This window comes from Bos mutus, chromosome 26, assembly GCF_027580195.1.
Source record: "Bos mutus isolate GX-2022 chromosome 26, NWIPB_WYAK_1.1, whole genome shotgun sequence".
Lineage (NCBI taxonomy): Eukaryota > Metazoa > Chordata > Mammalia > Artiodactyla > Bovidae > Bos > Bos mutus.
In genome coordinates, this window is record NC_091642.1 from 45,786,107 (window position 1) to 45,806,284 (window position 20,178).

General features: G+C 36.4%; 1 protein-coding gene across 1 annotated transcript in view; it reads right to left on the bottom strand.

The window, feature by feature from the left end:
• The window catches only part of PCDH15 (protocadherin related 15), a 1,047,422-nt gene that overhangs the window by 45,468 nt on the left and 981,776 nt on the right, over positions 1–20,178 (bottom strand). The window contains exon 29 of the mRNA XM_070363570.1: positions 7,051–7,227. Coding sequence (XP_070219671.1) covers positions 7,051–7,227 — 177 coding nt within the window. The remainder of the gene's footprint in view (positions 1–7,050; positions 7,228–20,178) is intronic.

A 20,178-nucleotide genomic window follows, 5' to 3' on the forward strand; every position in this document is an offset into this window, starting at 1 on the left:
GACAAAAATGCAGATTAAAGATACTCAAAGAACCTAAAGAATAAAAGCAAGATAAAAATGATATGCATGAATTGCAAAAAATTTAAGCAATTCAGATAACTCAAAATGAGAAAAATCAAAATACTGATAACCTCCTGAAATAAAATATGTAATTAAAGAGTATTAATGTCATTCCAGTTTTGTACACATTTATATGAATGATGCTAAAGCTGAAACTCCAATACTTTGGCCACCTCATGCAAAGAGTTGACTCATTGGAAAAGACTCTGATGCTGGGAGGGATTGGGGGCAGGAGGAGAAGGGGACGACAGAGGATGAGATGGCTGGATGGCATCACTGACTTGATGGACGTGAGTCTGAGTGAACTCCGGGAGTTGGTGATGGACAGGGAGGCCTGGCGTGCTGCGATTCATGGGGTCGCAAAGAGTCGGACATGACTGAGCAACTGAAATGAACTGAACTGAACTGACCTGATGTTTATTTAATATTTTTGATATAGTTAAATCAGTTTTCAAAAATTGAAGTGAACACCTTGGAGGAAGTACTTTTTTTTTTTGTTTGTTTCTAATGCTTTTTCCAGCAAATTCTAACATTGTTAGTTAGCATTTAGGATAAGGGAAAATTGAGAGGATAATCCTATTTCCATTGGTCTGGACACTAGGCAACAATCCTAATGTCCTAGTGTATTCGTTCAGTGTTAAAAGTAAATATACAAAGCATTTTATAACTTTAGAATAGATAATAATGTCTGATAATATCTTTGCATTATCAGCCTTGCATTATGTAATATATCTATGTAATTTCACTACAAAACATTTCAAGAAACAATTCTAGGGTTTAAATTAGACCAGTGTTTCACAGCTATAAGTTCAAGGTGAAGACTACTAAGAAAAAATTTTTAATACTTCACAGACATTCTGTCCTCTCCTCAATATAATCTTTTAAAGTTTATAGTTACTATATATTTTTGGCTTTCTTCTTGGCTATAATAGTTATTGAATTGAATTTAGAGTTCTACTCTTCACAATATAATGTAGGTTTGGGAAAAGTTGTTTAGAATGAAGACTGTGTATCTTACACTTCATACTGTCAGTTGAAATCAAATTGGCTTCAGTTTCCAAATCTTTTATCTCTAAAACATTTGTAAGTACAATTCAAATAATAATCAACATTATTTTACTCTCTGGAGACAGGTTGTCATCCTAAAGAACAGAGATATTTTTAAATTTAGGAAAACAACTTAAATTCAATCTATCATTATACTTGGAAATAAAACCAATATGTATATAAACGAATGCAGATGAATTTAAATAAATGTTAATAATGACAATTAATAGAAAGAACATATATAAATTGCATTTAAAGTGTATTCCTAAAAAACTTTTAAATTAATAAAGCAAGCAAATATTGACTTAGTAGACATAAATGCTGCTTCATTTGGATGGTGATTCTAAAGCCTGAGAGGAAGCAATTGCTACAGTCATTTATGTTTCCTCACAGTGATTAGTATATTATCTTGCAAATGGCCCAAATATCTATGATATATAAATTTATTTTATCTTAATTATTGATACTTGACAACTATGTCTTTTAAAAAATTAAGTTGATATTAAATCAGGATTTTATTGTTGTTTAAATAAGAATAGTTGAATGCTGATGAACAGATATAAAGTAAAAACAAATTCAGGATTTATGAGTTTTAATAAACAAATGGATAAACATATGCTTACTAAATAAAAACATGCATCCATATATGGACATACCTGTAAATTTATATATGCTTATATTTATTTATTTATATGCTGTTTATTATATAGAGAGACAAAGAAAAACTAAAATCTGAAATAATGGGTTTGGGAGATATATATGTAGCTTATACATATATATATACACACACACACCTCTGAATATTTGGAATATACACATTTTATTACATAACAATATGCATTTTTACTATGTTTTACTTTGGATAAGAATTACATGCCAAGAATCTTTTGAACACTAGGTGTCACTAAAGTAAAGGAGAAATTAACAACAACAAACGCTGTAATAACTTCCAAAGGAGACTCTATAATAGCATTTTGTTTATGATTCTGTTATTTCCTTAATTTTAGGATTTATAACTCATATATTCAAATTCACACCAGGATGAAATGTCACATGGACTTAGGTGGAAGTGATTGTATCTGCTCTCCACCAGCAAGTCAGGGGGAAAATCAGACACCAATTTTTGCCTATACAGGAAGACCTTGAAGAAACTAGACTTATTTTTAAAATTCAAGCCTATTAACATCATTGCAGGCACACTGCCATTTTAAGAATGAATCTGTGCTTTCCTCTTTAAGAGCCAGGTTTGTGGAGAAGGAGTGGAAGAAGGTGCACGGTGATCTCACTGAGATGCTCCTTCCTCTTAAGCATAACGGATCTTCTGACATCTCAATCAGACATGGAAATTCTAGGCTTGAGCACCCTAGGCATTACTTCTTAGATTTTTTTTTTTTTTTTTGCTCACACTTCACTTTGAAGAACAATTTGGTGGGTTTTAAACTTTTAAGTGGGGATTCCCTTGTAGCTTAGTTGGTAAAGAATCTGCTGGCAATGCAGGAGACCATTCGATTCCTAGGTCGGGAAGATAGCCTGGAGAAAGAAACGGCAACCCACTCCAGTATTCTTGCCTGGAGAATCCCATGGACCGAGGAGCCTGGCAAGCTACAGTCCATGGGGTCAAAAGAGTCAAACGCGACTTAGTGACTAAACCATCAATCACCACCAAACTTAAAGTACTTATAGCCTCATTGTGGTTTTGATTTGCATTTCTCTGATAATAAGTGATGTTGAGCATCTTTTCATGAGTTTGTTAGCCATCTGTATGTCTTCTTTGGAGAAATGTCTGTTTATTTCTTTGGCCCATTTTTTGATTTGGTCGTTTATTTTACTGGAATTGAGCTGCAGGAGTTGTTTGTATATTTTTGAAATTAATTCTTTGTCAAGTGCTTCATTTGCTATTATTTTCTCCCATTCTGAAGGCTGTCTTTTTACCTTGCTTAGAGTTTCCTTTGTTGTGCAGAAGTTTTTAATTTTAATTAGGTCCCAATTGTTTATTTTTGCTTTTATTTCCAATATTCTGGGAGTTGAGTCATAGAGGATCCTGCTGTGATTTATGTCGGAGAGTGTTTTGCCTATGTTCTCCTCTAGGAGTTTTACAGTTTCTGATCCTATGTTTAGATCTTTAATCCATTTTGAGTTTATTTTTGTATATGGTGTTAGAAAGTGTTCTAGTTTCATTCTTTTACAAGTGGTAGACCAGTTTTCCCAGCACCACTTGTTAAAGAGATTGTCTCGCTAGTCAGAATGGCTGCCATCCAAAAGTCTACAAGCAATAAATGCTGGAGAGGGTGTGGAGAAAAGGGAACCCTCTTACAATGTTGGTGGGAATGCAAACTAGTTCAGCCACTATGGAGAACAGTGTGGAGATTCCTTAAAACCTGGAAATACAACTGCCATATGACCCAGCAATCCCACTGCTGGGCATACACAATGAAGAAACCAGAGTTGAAAGAGACACGTGTACCCCAATGTTCATCTCAGCACTGTTTATAATAGCCAGGACATGGTAGCAACCTAGATGTCCATCAGCAGACGAATGGATAAGAAAGCTGTGGTACATATACACAATGGAGTATTCAGTTCAGTTCAGTTCAGTCGCTCAGTTGTGTCCAATTCTTTGCGACCCCATGAATTGCAGCACACTAGGCCTCCCTGTCCATTACCAGCTCCTGGAGTTCACTCAAACTCATGTCCATTGAGTCGGTGATGCCATCCAGCCATCTTATCCTCTGTCCTCCCCTTCTACTCCTGCCCTTAATCCCTCCCACCATCAGAGCCTTTTCCAATGAGTCAACTCTTCGCATGAGGTGGCCAAAGTATTGGAGTTTCAGCTTCAACATCAGTCCTTCCAAAGAACACCCAGGACTGATCTCCTTTAGAATGGACTGGTTGGATCTCCTTGCAGTCCAAGGGACTCTCATGAGTCTTTTCCAACAACACAGTTCAAAAATATCAGTTATTCGGCGCTCAGCTTTCTTCACAGTCCAACTCTCAAATCCATACATGACCACTGGAAAAATCATAGCCTTGACTAGACAGAACTTTGTTGGTAAAGTAATGTCTCTGCTTCTGAATATGCTATCTAGGTTGGTCATAACTTTCCTTCCAAGGAGTAAGCGTCTTTTAATTTCATGGCTGCAATCACCATCTGCAGTGATTTTGGAGCCGAAAAAAATAAAGTCTGACACTGTTTCCCCATCTATTTCACATGAAGTGATGGGACCAGATGCCATGATCTTAGTTTTCTGAATGTTGAGCTTTAAGCAAACTTTTGCACTCTCCTCTTTCACTTTCATCAAGAGGTTTTTTTCACATTCTGCCATAAGGGTGGTGTCATCTGCATATCTGAAGTTGTTGATATTTCTCCCGGCAATCTTGATTCCAGCTTGTTCTTCCAGCCCAGCGTTTCTCTTGATGTACTCTGCATAGAAGTTAAATAAGCAGGGTGACAATATACAGCCTTGACGTACTCCTTTTCCTATTTGGAACCAGTCTGTTGTTCCATGTTCAGTTCTAACTGTTGCTTCCTGACCTGTTTCTCAAGAGGCAGGTCAGGTGGTCTGGTATTCGCATCTCCTTCAGAATTTTCCACAGTTTATTGTGATCCACACAGTCAAAGGCTTTGGCATAGTCAATAAAGCAAAAATAGATGTTTTTCTGGAACTCTCTGTTTTTTCCATGATCCAGCAGATGTTGGCAGTTTGATCTCTGGTTCCTCTGCCTTTTCTAAAACCAGCTTGAACATCAGGAAGTTCACAGTTCACATATTGCTGACCTGGCTTGGAGAATTTTGAGCATTACTTTACCAGCATGTGAGATGAGTGCAATTGTGTGGTAGTTTGAGCATTCTTTGGCATTGCCTTTCTTTGGGATTGGAATGAAAACTGACCTTTTCCAGTCCTGTGGCCACTGCTGAGTTTTCCAAATTTGCTGGCATATTGAGTGCAGCACTTTCACAACATCATCTTCCAGGATTTGAAATAGCTCAACTGGAATCCCATCACTTCCACTAGCTTTGTTCATAGTGATGCTTTCTAAGGCCCATTTCACATTCCAGGATGTCTGGCTTTAGGTCAATGACCACACCATCATGATTATCTGGGTTGTGAAGATCTTTTTTGTATGGCTGTGTATTCTTGCCATCTCTTCTTAATATCTTCTGCTTCTGTTAGGTCCATACCATTTCTGTCCTTTATCGAGCTCATCTTTGCATGAAGTGTTCCCTTGGTATCTCTAATTTTCTTGAAGAGATCCCTAGTCTTTCCCATTCTGTTGTTTTCCTCTATTTCTTTGCATTGATTGCTGAGGAAGGCTTTCTTATCTCTTCTTGCTGTTCTTTGGAACTCTGCATTCAGATGCTTATATCTTTCCTTTTCTCCTTTGCGTTTTGCTTCTCTTCTTTTCACAGCTATTTGTAAGGCCTCCCCAGACAGCCATTTTGCTTTTTTGCATTTCTTTTCCATGGGGATGGTCTTGATCCTTGTCTCATGTACAATGTCATGAACATCCATCCATAGTTCATCAGGCACTCTATCTATCAGACATAGTCCCTTAAATCTATTTCTCACTTCCACTGTATAATAAGGGATTTGATTTAGGTCATATCTGAATGGTCTAGTGGTTTCCCCTACTTTCTTCAATTTAAGTCTGAATTTGGCAATAAGGAGTTCATGATCTGAGCCACAGTCAGCTCCCAGTCTTGTTCCTGCTGACTGTATAGAGCTTCTCCATCTTTGGTTGCAAAGAATAGAATCAATCTGATTTTGGTGTTGACCATCTGGTGATGTCCATGTGTAGAGTCTTCTCCTGTGTTGTTGGAAGAGGGTGTTTGCTATGACCTGTGAGTTCTCTTGGCAAAACTCTATTAGTCTTTGCCCTGCTTCATTCCATATTCCAAGGCCAAATTTGCCTGTTACTCCAGGTGTTTCTTGCAGAGAAGGCAATGGCATCCCACTCCACTACTCTTGCCTGGAAAAGCCCATGGATGGAGGAGCCTGGTAGGCTGCAGTCCATGGGGTCGCTAAGAGTCGGGCACAACTGAGCAACTTCACTTTCAGTTTTCACTTTCATGCATTGGAGAAGGAAATGGCAACCCACTCCAGTATTCTTGCCTGGAGAATCCCAGGGACAGAGGAGCCTAGTGGGCTGCCCTCTATGGGGTCGCACAGAGTTGGACACAACTGAGGCGACTTAGCAGCAGCAGCAGCCAGGTGTTTCTTGAATTCCTACTTTTGCATTCCAGTCCCCTATAATGAAAAGGGCATCTTTTGGGGGTTTTAGTTCTAAAAGGTCTTGTAGGTCTTCATAGAACCATTCAACTTCAGCTTCTTCAGCATTACTGGTTGGGGCATAGACTTGGATGTATTACTCAGCCATTAAAAAGAATACATTTGAATAAGTTCTAATGAGGTGGATGAAACTGGAGCCTATTATACAGAGTGAAGTAAGCCAAAAAGAAAAACACCAATACAGTGTACTAACCCATATGTATGGAATTTAGAAAAATTGTAACAGTAACCCAGTATGCAAGTCAGCAAAAGAGACACAGACCTATAGAATAGTCTTATGGACTCTGTGGGAGAGGGAGATGGTGGGATGATTTGGGAGAATGACATTGATACATGTATAGTATCCTATGTGAAACGAAATGCCAGTCCAGGTTCAATGCATGATACAGGATGTCCGGGTCTGGTGCACTGGGATGACCCGGAGGTATTGTATGGGAAGGGAGGTGGGAGGGGGGTTCAGGATGGGGAACACATCATGTACACCCTTGGCAGATTCATGTTGATGTATGGCAAAACCAATACAATAATGTAAAATAACTAATCTCCAATTAAAATAAATAAATTTATATTAAAAAAAGAAAATGTAGAAAAAATAAATAAATCAGTACTTGTAGCCTTAAATTAGGATTATTTATGGGTAATATTAAGTACTCACTTAAAAAGCTCATTTCTGTCGATGGCTCTGTTGGTTTGGGGGTCGATTGCATAGACAGTCAAGTCACACTTGGTATAGTCTTCTAGAGAAAAGGCATCGCCATGCCGGCGAGCACCAATGGACTCCACCACAACCTTGGCACCAGGAATTTGCTCCTGAACATAGCGATCCAAAATCCTATAAATCAAACAAAGCACAAACATGACATTCTGACAGATTCACTGGGGGAAAAAATCACCCTCATCTTGAAATGATATTTAGTAAATGAAAAATGATGACAGCCTGGTTTTTGCTAATGCTTAGTGAATACTATGGAGAAGGCGATGGCAACCCACTCCAGTACTCTTGCCTGGAGAATCCCATGGATGGAGGAGCCTGGTAGGCTGCAGTCCATGGGGGCATGAAGAGTTGGACACGACTGAGTGACTTCACCTTCACTTTTCACTTTTATGCATTGGAGAGGGAAATGGCAACCCACTCCAGTGTTCTTGCCTGGAGAATCCCAGGGATGGGGGAGCCTGGTGGGCTGCCGTCTATGGGGTCGCACAGAGTTGGACACAAGTGAAGCGACATAGCAGCAGCAGCAGCAGCAGTTAATACTAACTCTTGAAAAAAATTCTCCATGTATTTAGAACATTTAACTCCCAATGATGCTAGAAGCTGAATAAGGTACAAAGAGGTCATCAACCATGTCCTCTTTAAGTCTAGACTTAAAATTTATGATACCAATTGAGCTCTTACATGGCTCATGAGAAATGCCAACTATGTTGTACAAATAAAGCTGTCTGTGCTTTATAGGAGCCATGGGGTCTTAGAACTCTTGAGTTCATATGCTTGGTGTTATAAATTACACCTTTCACCAGATTTTGCGATAAATGCCATAATAACTATATACCAAGGTGCAAGAGTCAGATGCTTCTTTCCCTCAGAGTATAAAGACACTTAGAAAACTGTAGCGGTGGAAGAATGTAGATATTTTGCTTCCCTGATTTATCAGATTATAATAAAATCCTCAGAGGCTATTCAGGTGAATACAAATAACTAAAGTGAAAGTGAAACTGTGAGTTATCAAGTCCTGTCCCGTTCTTTGTGACTCCATGGACTGTAGCCCACCAGACTCCTCTGTCCATGGAATTCTCCAGGCAAGAATACTGGAGTAGGTTGCCATTTCCTTCTCCAGGGCATCTTCCCCACCCAGGGATCGAACCTGGATCTCCTGCATTGCAAGCAGACTACCAACTGAGCCACCAAATAACTAAAAGATATATCATTTAGTACAGAATTAGTAATATTCAATAGAAAAGAAAGAACAGTAATCCATAGGTAATTTTCTGTAAAGCACATTTTTTTTCTAATTGGATAATGATTTTAATTGAAAGTATAACTTATAGCCAAATAAAGACAATTTCCTTAATGTTCTTTTTCTTATTAAAAACTTAATATTATTAATCCTTGAAGATTAACTCTAGAATGCAGATTACTAAATATAGACATTTATATGTAAATTAATTAATTTTAATAACTAAACATGACAAATAGAGTCCAAGCTGTGAAGCATTTGGGGGAATGAGGAATAATATATTCTAAAGAATTTTGATGCACCAGGAAATAACTTTTACTTCAGATGCCAAAATTGACCTGTTTTCTCCTCTATTAAAAAAAAATATATTGCCTTCAGGGTCTGGTATGTGCTTGGTTTGCCCTGTTAAAAGAGAAGCAGGATATGAAACTCTGGAGGAAATGGCTGTATCACTGAGCACAAGTCTGTGGTGTACACACCAGAGGACATCATCAATGTAAATGAAGTGTCTTGTTTACTTTTAAACTGGTGTAGAAGAGCATAGTTGAAGTTTCTCTTACTGAAGTACTCTTCATTCTTTTCTTTTTCTCTCATCATCAAGATTTTTTTCCTTAAACATTTAGAGATATTTTGGGATAAAGCTAAATAAGTTCAGATCTGAAGTCTTTTTTTAACCTTTTTCTGATAAATACATTAAAACTAAATTTAAGTATTTTAGAATACAAACATCTTTTGTAAAAATCAATCTTTCTATGTATCATCTGTGTCCATATACCTAAGCATTTCTACAATATCTGTCTATGCTATATATATATATATATATAACATTACTTTACACATATACATATATATATAAATATATATGTGTGATATTCATAATAATGAATTTTTAGACCTTCATCTTCATATGTACATAGATAAAGGGTTGCTTCCAATTTTTTTAACCTCATTTTTTTTAAATGTAACTCTCTAAGTACTTACTTTGAATTGGCAAATATAAATTAAAGCTAATGTTTACATTGCCCTTATTATTTTATTAATTTATTAAGCCAGTTCACACATACATTTTGAAATAAAATGTCATGTGGATTTACAGTTCATAATTCCATCAAGAAATTCTACCAGTATAAGTATTTGCATGCCCTAGGTCACTGTCAATTTATGATATTATGACTTTGAAGGCTTTAATTATTAAACTTTTGCTTAAAGTGAAAGTGGAGTGAAAGTGAAAGTCGTTCAGTTGTGTCCAACTCTTTGCCACCCCATGGACTATACAGTCCATGGAGTTCTCCAGGCCAGAATACTGTAGTTGGTAGCCTTTCGGTTCTCCAGGGGATCTTCCCAAACTAGGGATCAAACCCAGGTCTCCCGCATTGCAGGTGGATTCTTTACCAGCTGAGCCCACAAGGGAAGTCCAAGAATACTGGGTAGCCTATCCCTTCTCCAGGGGATCTTCCCAACCGAGGAATTGAACTGGGGTCCCTTACACTGTCGGAGAAGGCAATGGCACCCCCCTCTGGTACTGTTGCCTGGAAAATCCCATGGACGGAGGAGCCTGGTAGGCTGCAGTCCATGAGGTCGCTAGGTGTCAGATACGACTGAACGACTTCACTTTCACTTTTCACTTTTCACTTTCATGCATTGGAGAAGGAAATGGCAACCCACTCCAGTGTTCTTACCTGGAGAATCCCAGGGGTGGGGGAGCCTGGTGGGCTGCTGTCTATGGGGTTGAACAGAGTCAGACACAACTGAAGCAACTTAGCAGCAGCCCCTTCATTGTAGGCAGATTCTTTACCAACTGAGCTATCAGGGAAGTCTAACTTTAATAAAATAAGTTATATAATATATGTGTGTGTGCGTGTGTGCATATGCACATACAGGGAGAGAGAGAAAAGGATACTCTTGATCAATTGATACTCTTTATCAATCTGTAACATCTGTGTCATACACAAACACTTTATCAAGGGAGATGCCTGTGATGATGCTTATATAATGTTAATTGTGCCCTGAATCTAAATTCTTGGAAGCAATACATCAATTGAAAATATAAGTAGTATAATCAAACATTTGGCAGTATGGTATTTAATTATGGCAACATTTTTCAAAACAACAAACTGTCTGATGTGTGAAGAATTAAATACAGTGTGAATGAATTGGTATAATAATTATAATACTTTAAAAAATTAAATTTACATTTAGGGTTTATTGTTTTACTTCAGTTTAAAAGATTAGTAGCATACTCATAATATTTAGTAATAGGTTATTACATGATCTTTAGACAAAGTTTCAAAGTTTCTATAAAGAAATATGTTAATACAGTATTATATGTTCACATATGTTTATATCTAAATATATGTATCAGTTAATTCAGTTCAGTTCAGTTTCTCAGTCGTGTCCGACTCTTTGCGACCCCATGAATCACAGCACGCCAGGCCTCCCTGTCCATCACCAACTCCCAGAGTTCACTCAGACTCAGGTTCATCGAGTCAGTGATGCCATCCAGCCATCTCATCCTCTGTCGTCCCCTTCTCCTCCTGCCCCCAATCCCTCCCAGCATCAGAGTCTTTTCCAATGAGTCAACTCTTTGCATGAGGTGGCCAAAGTACTGGAGTTTCAGCTTCAGCATCAGTCCTTCCAATGAACACCCAGGACTGGTCTCCTTTAGGATGGACTGGTTGGATCTCCTTGCAGTCCAAGGGACTAACATTTTACTGTGCTACCACATGATAGCTAATTATTTAAAATTTAAACTAGTTTCTAATTTAAACATTGCAATCTATATAGCCTTCTTATAATAAATTTTGAAAGAAAAACTTTTTTTATGTGAAACCTTCTTTTAAATCACAGACTAAGAGAATATTGAACAACTGGCTCAGTTAACTGATTTATTATCAAAGGTAGTTATTTTTGGTTCAGTTCAGTTCAGTCGCTCAGTCGTGTCCAACTCTTTGCAATCCCATGAATCACAGCACGCCAGGCCTCCCTGTCCATCACCAACTCCGATTCCCTAAATTTTCATTTACAGCCTCACTTATCCAATATCTTATATGTGCATTTCACCAGAAATTGGGTTATAAAAAAATAAGTATAACAGCTTTACTAAAATCGTTTTATAACTAAAACAAATAATTACTTATAGCTAGCTTTTGTTTTTTTACACTAAACTGTTACACCAGTCATCTTTTCAGTTACCTATTTGTGTGAATGACCCACAGTAAAATTACCATTTGATGGGTTTTTCTGGCCTTGTGTTAGAGCAGCTCACTCCTCCTCCACCCACCCACCCCCCAAAATAGATTGGGTTTCTAAATAGGTCTGCCTTCTAAGAAGCATTGTGCAGAGGGAGTGGTTAGGAACCCAACCTGCTGTTAGCTCATAGATGTAGATTCTAATTAAATTTCCACCACTGGCATCTGTATGTTTGTGAAAATTACTGAGCCTCTCAAAGTTATAGGAAACTCTTCTCTGCAAAGGGGAAAATAATGATTTCTACCTCAAAGGCCTCTATAAGACATTATTTAGATAACACCCAATTAAGTGCACAAAGCCCAACAAATAAAAAACATGCCACAAATGTGAGCTATATGTTGTGGTGGTTGTAAAAACTCCTCAGATTTCATGATTTCAAACCCTACTTAGCCTTTTGTTGAATAAATATGTTTTATATTTAACTAGCAACATAGGGAGCTCCACTCCAGGTACCTGTCAATATTTTTTCAAAAGCCTGGCTAAAAGAATCAATAGGCATTGCAGATGGCCAGAGGGATATGCAGCTTTCCTAATATTCTAAACTAATTTTCTCTCATAAAACAGACTTGTAGAGACTTTACCCAGACCATATCCTCAGCAATATTCCAGGTTCCGTAGAACATTTTGTTAATGACATTATGAGATATCTTCTCTAAGATGTTCCACAGGATAAAATCCTTCCTCCAGTCCTGCATTTCACTCTGAAATAGTTCTGCATTTCCAATGGAAGTGATTTGTTGTTTGTTTTTTCTTAATGTTTTAACTGATTCACATTTTTTCCAATTTTTTGTGTGCTTCTTTCACTTTGGCCTTAAAATGATGAGCACCAAGTTTGTTTCCTATTTTGCAGTGTCTCTGCAGGATTTTTGGCCTCTTTATTACCAGTCTTATTTTCATTCTTTCCACAATGTCTCTCTATTCCGTTTGCCATGTTCGGTTTCTGACTTACTTAATGGTTTTTACCTTGTTTCACTGTATGAATCATTATAAACTGTCTAAATTCTCCTTGTATAAAGTTAAACATTAAAAAAAAAAGTAACCTCTATTACAACTTAGATATAAGTGAAATTATTAATAAAATAGTTTGTGTTGCTGCTGATACAAATGGAATTTTCTTATCTAAACACGTGATTGAATTTATTCCATGAGCTAGTAAAACAGCAGCACAGAAAGGTAAATTGTATAAAAGTTAGAAAAAGTTAAGAGAAGAACTACAAAGATGATTAAGAGAATAAAGGCACCGATCATTGCTGATCAGGTATCTGAATTGAGTGGCTGCACAAGAACACAATATATTTATCTTGTACCATGGCCTGGAAATAATTATAAAAGATAATAAGCTGTTCTATTTGTCAAAACTTCTGGACCATAAAACAAAAGAATATGAGAGAAATAAGTATTTTGAAAGGAAAAAAAATGCCCACTATGTATCTTGGAAATCTTTATAAAGCAGCTGTGATTCATGTTTTTAATGGAATCATAATATCATGATATTATTTTCATCTTGCAACTGCTTTTGAGTTATTTTCTACTTGGTGCCAGAAAAAACTCTGAAAAATAAACTGAATGATATGATATTTGGGAAAAGTAAACAGAGATTATAACACTTTACTTTTTTTCCCTCTATTGTTTGCTTTAAAATATTTATTCAAATTCTTCTAAAATATATAGCACAAATAATAAGTTAAATAAAAACATTACAGTCAATATTAATGTACCTTCATTAAAATTGTCTTTTATGAATTAAATTTATTTTTATTTCCCACAATGTAGCTCTGCCTATGCTTTAAGCTTGCTCTTTTCTTAGGTAGAATATTTGCTCCAACACTGCTTTATTTTTTAATGTTTGTATTCCCCTTACAGGGTAAACAAAAAAATGTAAAACCATCTCTATCAGCCCTAAAAATAAAAAACAGGTTTTTTTAAATGAATATTTCAATTCATTTTCAGTTAAGATTCTACTTATCTCTTTTTGCAAACAATAGCAGTTGCTCAAATATATCAAACATTATTTTAAAATAAAAATAAAATTAAAATGTCCTCAGTGGAATTCTAAAAAAGCATTGTTTATTTGTTTTTTTTTTTTTTTTTGCTTTGTTTTCATTGTTTCTGGGGGAAAAAAAGCAAAACAATATATAGGAGCAAATATATTGAATCTGACAAAATATACAATCTAAATGCAGCAATTCCCTTATATGTTTGTATGCTGCTAAGAGGAATGGAAGAGGGACACAATCGTGTATTTACATTTTTCTATATCATGTATATCAGACGGCAAATATAAATTTATAACACTCATTTATTAGCCTTCAATACTTTTTTCTTTCTCCCAAGAGAAACTGGTAGTTTTGACTATAAGCATTCAGAAATGTGCTAATCAATCAATGGTGAGTACGGACATTAAAATATGAATAAACCTATTGAAAACAAACACATCAACATATGTGACTCCACTGAATCAAAATACAGTAGAATCTAAAGAAAAAGTAAAATCTAGTTGAAAAGACTCTTTGTGACTCCATCCACTATAGCCCACCAGGCTCCTCTGTCCATGTAATTCTCCAGGCAACAATACTAGAGTGGGTTGCCATTCCGTTTTCCAGGGAATCTTCCCCACCCAGAGACTGAACCCTGTCTCCCACAATGCAGGCAGATTCTTTACCATCTGAGCTACTAGAAAAGTCCGAAAAATAATTTGCTTTGGTTATTTCTTCAAAGTACATAAGTAACAACATCACATATTGTTTTGTACAAGTCAAACTGTATTCTGGGCTATCTTAATTTTGTAAAATACTAAAAGTTCTTGTAACATAATGAGTTGAAAAATGAGTATTTCCGCTAGGAAAGACAGGAAGTTACTTCTTTCTCTGTGAAAATAAAGCCCCAAACTAAGTATTTTAGAAAACTAGTAGGTGAATCCCTTTTGTGTCATAACAATGAATCACCTAGACTGAATAAAACCAAATTACATTTATAATTTTTTAAAGGAATCATGAAATATACTTTGAATATTAAAAAAATGGATTTCATTTTATATTGAGTTTATGTTTTATTTTTATGACTGGCTTCAATTTATTTTACAGCTATTAGATGCCTATTACAGAAAACATTATTTTCAAAAGTTTTGCTATTGAAATATCTATGCTTGATAATCTGATAAAATTAGATCATTTATAGTCATTCTCTGTTGATAACCTCTTCAACTTCATCTTTGTGTTAAGAATACTTGAACAAAATTGGCATGTGATTGGAGATATTTATAGCAATTCAATTTAGAACATAGTAGATAAGAAAAACTATACAACTATAAACTTTCAATACAATAAAATATTTCATACATCCCAGCCTATATTTTTTAACATATTTTCATTGGTTTGATTGGATAGCACCATACTTGATATTTACAATGCACTCAGTTCACATGGAATAAATGAGATAAATTAAAAAAAAATCTTAATGTAGAGCTAAAAATGTGACTGTGGGGAACAGATAATGGAGCTTTCATTTCAGTTCAGTTCAGTCGGTCAGTCATGTCCGACTCTTTGCGACCCATGAAGAGAAGCACCCTAGGCCTCCCTGTCCATCACCATCTCCCGGAGCTCACTCAAACTCGTGTCCATCGAGTGGGTGATGCCATCCAGCCATCTCATCCTCTGTCGTCCCCTTTTCCTCCTGCCCCCAATCCCTGCCAGCATCAGAGTCGTTTCCAATGAGTCAACTCTTCGCATGAGGTGGCCAAACTACTGGAGTTTCCACTTTAGCATCATTCCTTCCAAAGAAATCCCAGAGCTGATCTCCTTTAGAATGGACTGGTTGGATCTCCTTGCAGTCCAAGGGACTCTCAAGAGTCTTCTCCAACACCACAGTTCAAAAGCATCAATTCTTTGGTGCTCAGCTTTCTTCACAGTCCAACTTTCACATCCATTCCTGACCACTGGAAAAACCATAGCCTTGACTAGACGGACCTTTGTTGGCAAAGTAATGTCTCTGCTTTTGAATATGCTATCTAGGTTGGTCATAACTTTTCTTCCAAGGAGTATGCGTCTTTTAATTTCATGGCTCTAGTCCCATTACTAAGTTGGGAAATTAGTATCACGATGGTGAGAGAGGACTGACATCCAGGGCCTTTATTGATATGAATCAAGTATTGCCATATAAAGTCAATCCTTTCCAAGAACACAATACCATTACTTTTGAATGTATAATTTTTATCAAATTTTTCAGTGTTCAAGTATGACAAATATTATTTGGCTTTGTTTGCTCAGACCCAACACCTAGGAGTCATTATTGTTTCTTACTTTTTCTCATATGTCCAATTTATAACAAATTCTGTAGGTTGTATCTTCAAAAATTATATCCTTAACTCCTCCCTGTCTCCATACCTACCATCAATTTCAAGCCACATTGATCCCTCTCCTGGAGGATTCCTCTAGACTCTTAACTAGTCTCCTGATTTCCCACTCAACAACCTTTTAAAACTTAAAGCTACAATGTTATTTCTCTGTGCATAACATTTAAAGCAAAATGCCCAAAAGAAATACAATACAAGTTACACATATAAATTCAAATTTTCTGTAGCCACATTAAAAAATTAAAGATAAAAATGGTGAGGTGAATTTAATATATTTATTTAGCTGTGTATATCCAAAATGATCATTTCATATATAATCCATACAAAAACATTAAGGAGATATTTTACTTCTTTTGGTATTAAGTCTTTGAAATCTGGTGTGTATTTTATACTTGCAGCACCTCTCATTTGGACTTGTCACTTTTCATGTCCTTGATAACCACATGTAACTAGTATCTACTATGCATGTGTGCATGCTAAGTTTGCTTCAGTTATGTCTGACTCCTTGTGACATAGCCCATCGGGCTCCTCTGTCCATAGCATTCTCCAGGCAAGAATACTGGAATGGGTTGCCATATCCTCCTCCAGGGGATCTTCCAGACCCAGGGATCAAACTCAAATCTCTTACCTCTCCTGAACTGGCAGGCAGGTTCCTTACCACTAGCTCCATCTGGGAAGCCCAGGACTTTCTATTTTACACAAAGTAAAATGTTAAAATCATCCAGGTGGCCTATGAGATCCTGTATAACTCATTTCCTACATTGACATCTATACCTTGATATGACAAATATATTCCTAACTCTGGATTTCCATATATGTAGTGTCCTCTCTCTGGGATAACTTTCTCTACTCCTGACTCCCCACATCACCACAGACAAATGACTTTCTCCCTCACTTCTCTTAGGTTTTTGCTATATTTCTGCTTATTAGAAAGGTTTTCCTCAATCATTTTATATGAAATAATACATCTGTTTCATAATATATATTGTTAGTTTTACTTATTTTTATTATAGTTATTAGTGCTTGACATCAAATTGTGTATTATTTATTATTCTTATCCTATTTGCTGTTTTTCCCCAACAGAATGTAATTTTCATGGGAACAAGGACTTTGCTTAAGTTCACTGTTAAATCTTCTGGAGAAGGGAATGGCAAACCACTTCAGTATTCTTGCCTTGAGAACCCCATGAACAATATGAAAAGGCAAAATGATAGGATACTGAAAGAGAAACTCTCCAGGTCAGTGGGTGCCCAATATGCTCTGGGTGAACTCCGGGAGTTGGTGATGGACAGGGAGGCCTGGCGTGCTGCGGTTCATGGGGTCACAAAGAGTCGGACACGACTGAGCGACTGATCTGATCTGATCTGACTGTTAAATCTTCAGTGCTTACAACTAAGAACTACTCTTTATTTAATGACTAAATTTCCAGCTTCAGGATATGGATGCATACTCAGTCACTAACTCACGTCGGACACTTTTGCAATGACATGGACTGTAACCCGCCAGGCTCCTCTGTCCATGGAATTTCCCAGGCAAGAATACTGAAGTGGGTTGCCATTTTCTTCTCCACAGGATCTTCCCAACCCAGGGACTGAACCAGCATCTCCTACATTGGCAGGCAGATTCTCTACCACTGGGCCACCAGGGAAGTCCCAAGATATGGATATAGGAATCAAAAAGTTTAATTTCCTGGTCCAAGAATTCCTAACCACTAGAGGACCAGGGCTTAAGCCTAGATCCTGTGAATTGAAAAGGAAAAGCCTTCCTAGGAAAAACTGCTAATTTATCAATTGGGAATTTCACCCAAGATTTTCTTTAAAGTGTTTTCTTATAGGAGTTAGAATAGAAAAAAACAAGCATTGTAACTTTTTCTCTTTACAAAATATAATGCTCCAAATTAAGATTCACTAATTTAGAGCCCATTAACTAAACCAGCCTTACCTGCTCTTGAAAAGAAAGTGTTATTTACAAAAGGATTTTGCTATGATGAATACTAATTATTTTTAACATTTAAACATTTTAATAACAAAATTAAGTTAATGAAACAGCAAAATTTAAATATCATTAAAAGTACAAATATTATTTTTAATTTATTATTAGTAAACTATTAATATATCTCTTTATAGAAAATTCCCTGAGCTTCCAAACTCTAGAGCAAAATGTAGATAAAAATGATCAACGATAATGTGTTTATTGATTTGCCTTTCAACTCCACCTTTCCCCTCAACTCTAAGTCTTATGCAGATATAAGACTATATAAGTGCTGGCTTTTATTTTTTATTGTTTCCTAGATTTTCTTCTGAAATGATTTTATAATTCTTATCCCAGAAATACACATTTTGGCTAGATTTCTAAAGTATGTTTTGTAAGCTCTATTCCAGGAGCTATAGATTAATTACACAGACTCATTTCAGATGCTTTGTAAATTTTTCATGAACTATTAGGCTCCTCCACACCAAAGCAATAACTACATCAATAAAGTCTTAATTTCACTGAATTTTCATATTGTATTTAGAAAATAAGAAGCATTTGACCAACTCTGAGACCTAAGTTACCAATTCTGATTTATATTATAACACAATATTTCTAAATTATTTTATCTATATTTTTGAAAATGCCATTTCCACATATTCTTACCATTTAAATTTTAGAATCCCAAGCATCTTTTATTTATACGAGCTTCATGGTGAAGTGAAAAGAGCAAGGAGGAAGACACAAAATGCAAACAATTTTTAGCTTCTTTAGACACTATTGCCAATCATTTGTATGTTATAATAAGATCTCCTTAACCTTACCCTCACAGCTGTTTCTCCTATGCCTTAATCTCAAGAATTTGTAACAGAAAAACAATGCTCACAAAGAGATAAATGCTAAGATCAATCTAAGATGCTTCAAAACACAAACATGAGAGGCCACTCATAAGGGGCACAGATTTCCATTATGGGAGAATTTGCTGAGTGTATTAATATAATTAAAAAGATATGTGTTTCATTGCAAAAGATCATTTGGTTACTTCTATAAGCATTAAAAAACAAAGTAATAAAAGAAAAAAATTAGTAGAGCTATTTAAGCCAGTTACAAGAAAGTGGGAAGTAATTATTATCATTCTTATAGCAACTAAGATTTACTCTTTGAACATTCTATTTTCCAGGCATCATACTCTTAGTTATCAAAGGACATTGATATCTTATGAAAAATCTTCCCAATCATGAAATGAATTTATTAGATCATTACATTTTTCTTTGATCTACTCTTCCAATTTGTGCTGATTTTGTGTGTATCAGGAACACTTTGGAGTATGATCTGGCCACTTCCCTAGTGGCTCAGCAGTAAAGAATCCACCTGCAATGCAGGAGAAGTGAGTTTGATTCCTGGGTCAGTAAGATCCCTTGGAGGAGGAAATGGCAACCCTCCCGTATTCTTGCCTGAAAAATCCCATGGAGAGGAGGAGCCTGACGGGCTAAAGCCTTGGGTCTCAAGAGTCAGACACAGCTCAGAGACTGAAAGCACATACAAAGGAGAAAAATAAAAGTGATGATCATATGGAGTTTGTTTTCCTATCTTAAGGTAGGGATGTCTCAGGAAATACAGAAGATGGCTTTGAAGGTGATCTGACTTATCTAGGAATACCTACAGGAAACATATATATAATGGTTAGTCTGATCATTGGAATAATAAATTCCTATTTTTAAGTACCAAGTTGGCACGCTGCTGTCTACTTCGTCTGTGTGTATGCTTTCATTATGCCCTCCATTATCTCACCCCCTGCCCTGGGACATGGAGCATTTGGGGCTTCATGGTGCTGAATCAGATCTAACAGTCTGTCGCTACTTCCATCTTCTGTCTACTAAAGTTGATTTCGAGAGGAATCATAATGACTATAAACTATATGATTCCAAGGGCATGATCTTCTGGAAAAGATATAACTATGGAGACACTGATTTCTGGGGGTTAGTGGGAAAGGTTTGAATAGCTGGAGCATGGAGGGTTTTTTAGAGTAGTGAATCTATTCTGTATGATATTACAATGATAGATACAGTAGTCCAAACCACAGGATATACAACCAAGAGTGAACACTATGTAGACTATGGATTTGAGACGATGCAGACTATGTAGGCTATAGATTATGATGCGTCAATATAAGTTTATTTATTGTAACAAATGAACTATGGTGCAAGATATGGATAGTGAGGGAAGCTATGTATGAGGTGGGTCAAAGAAGAAGTAG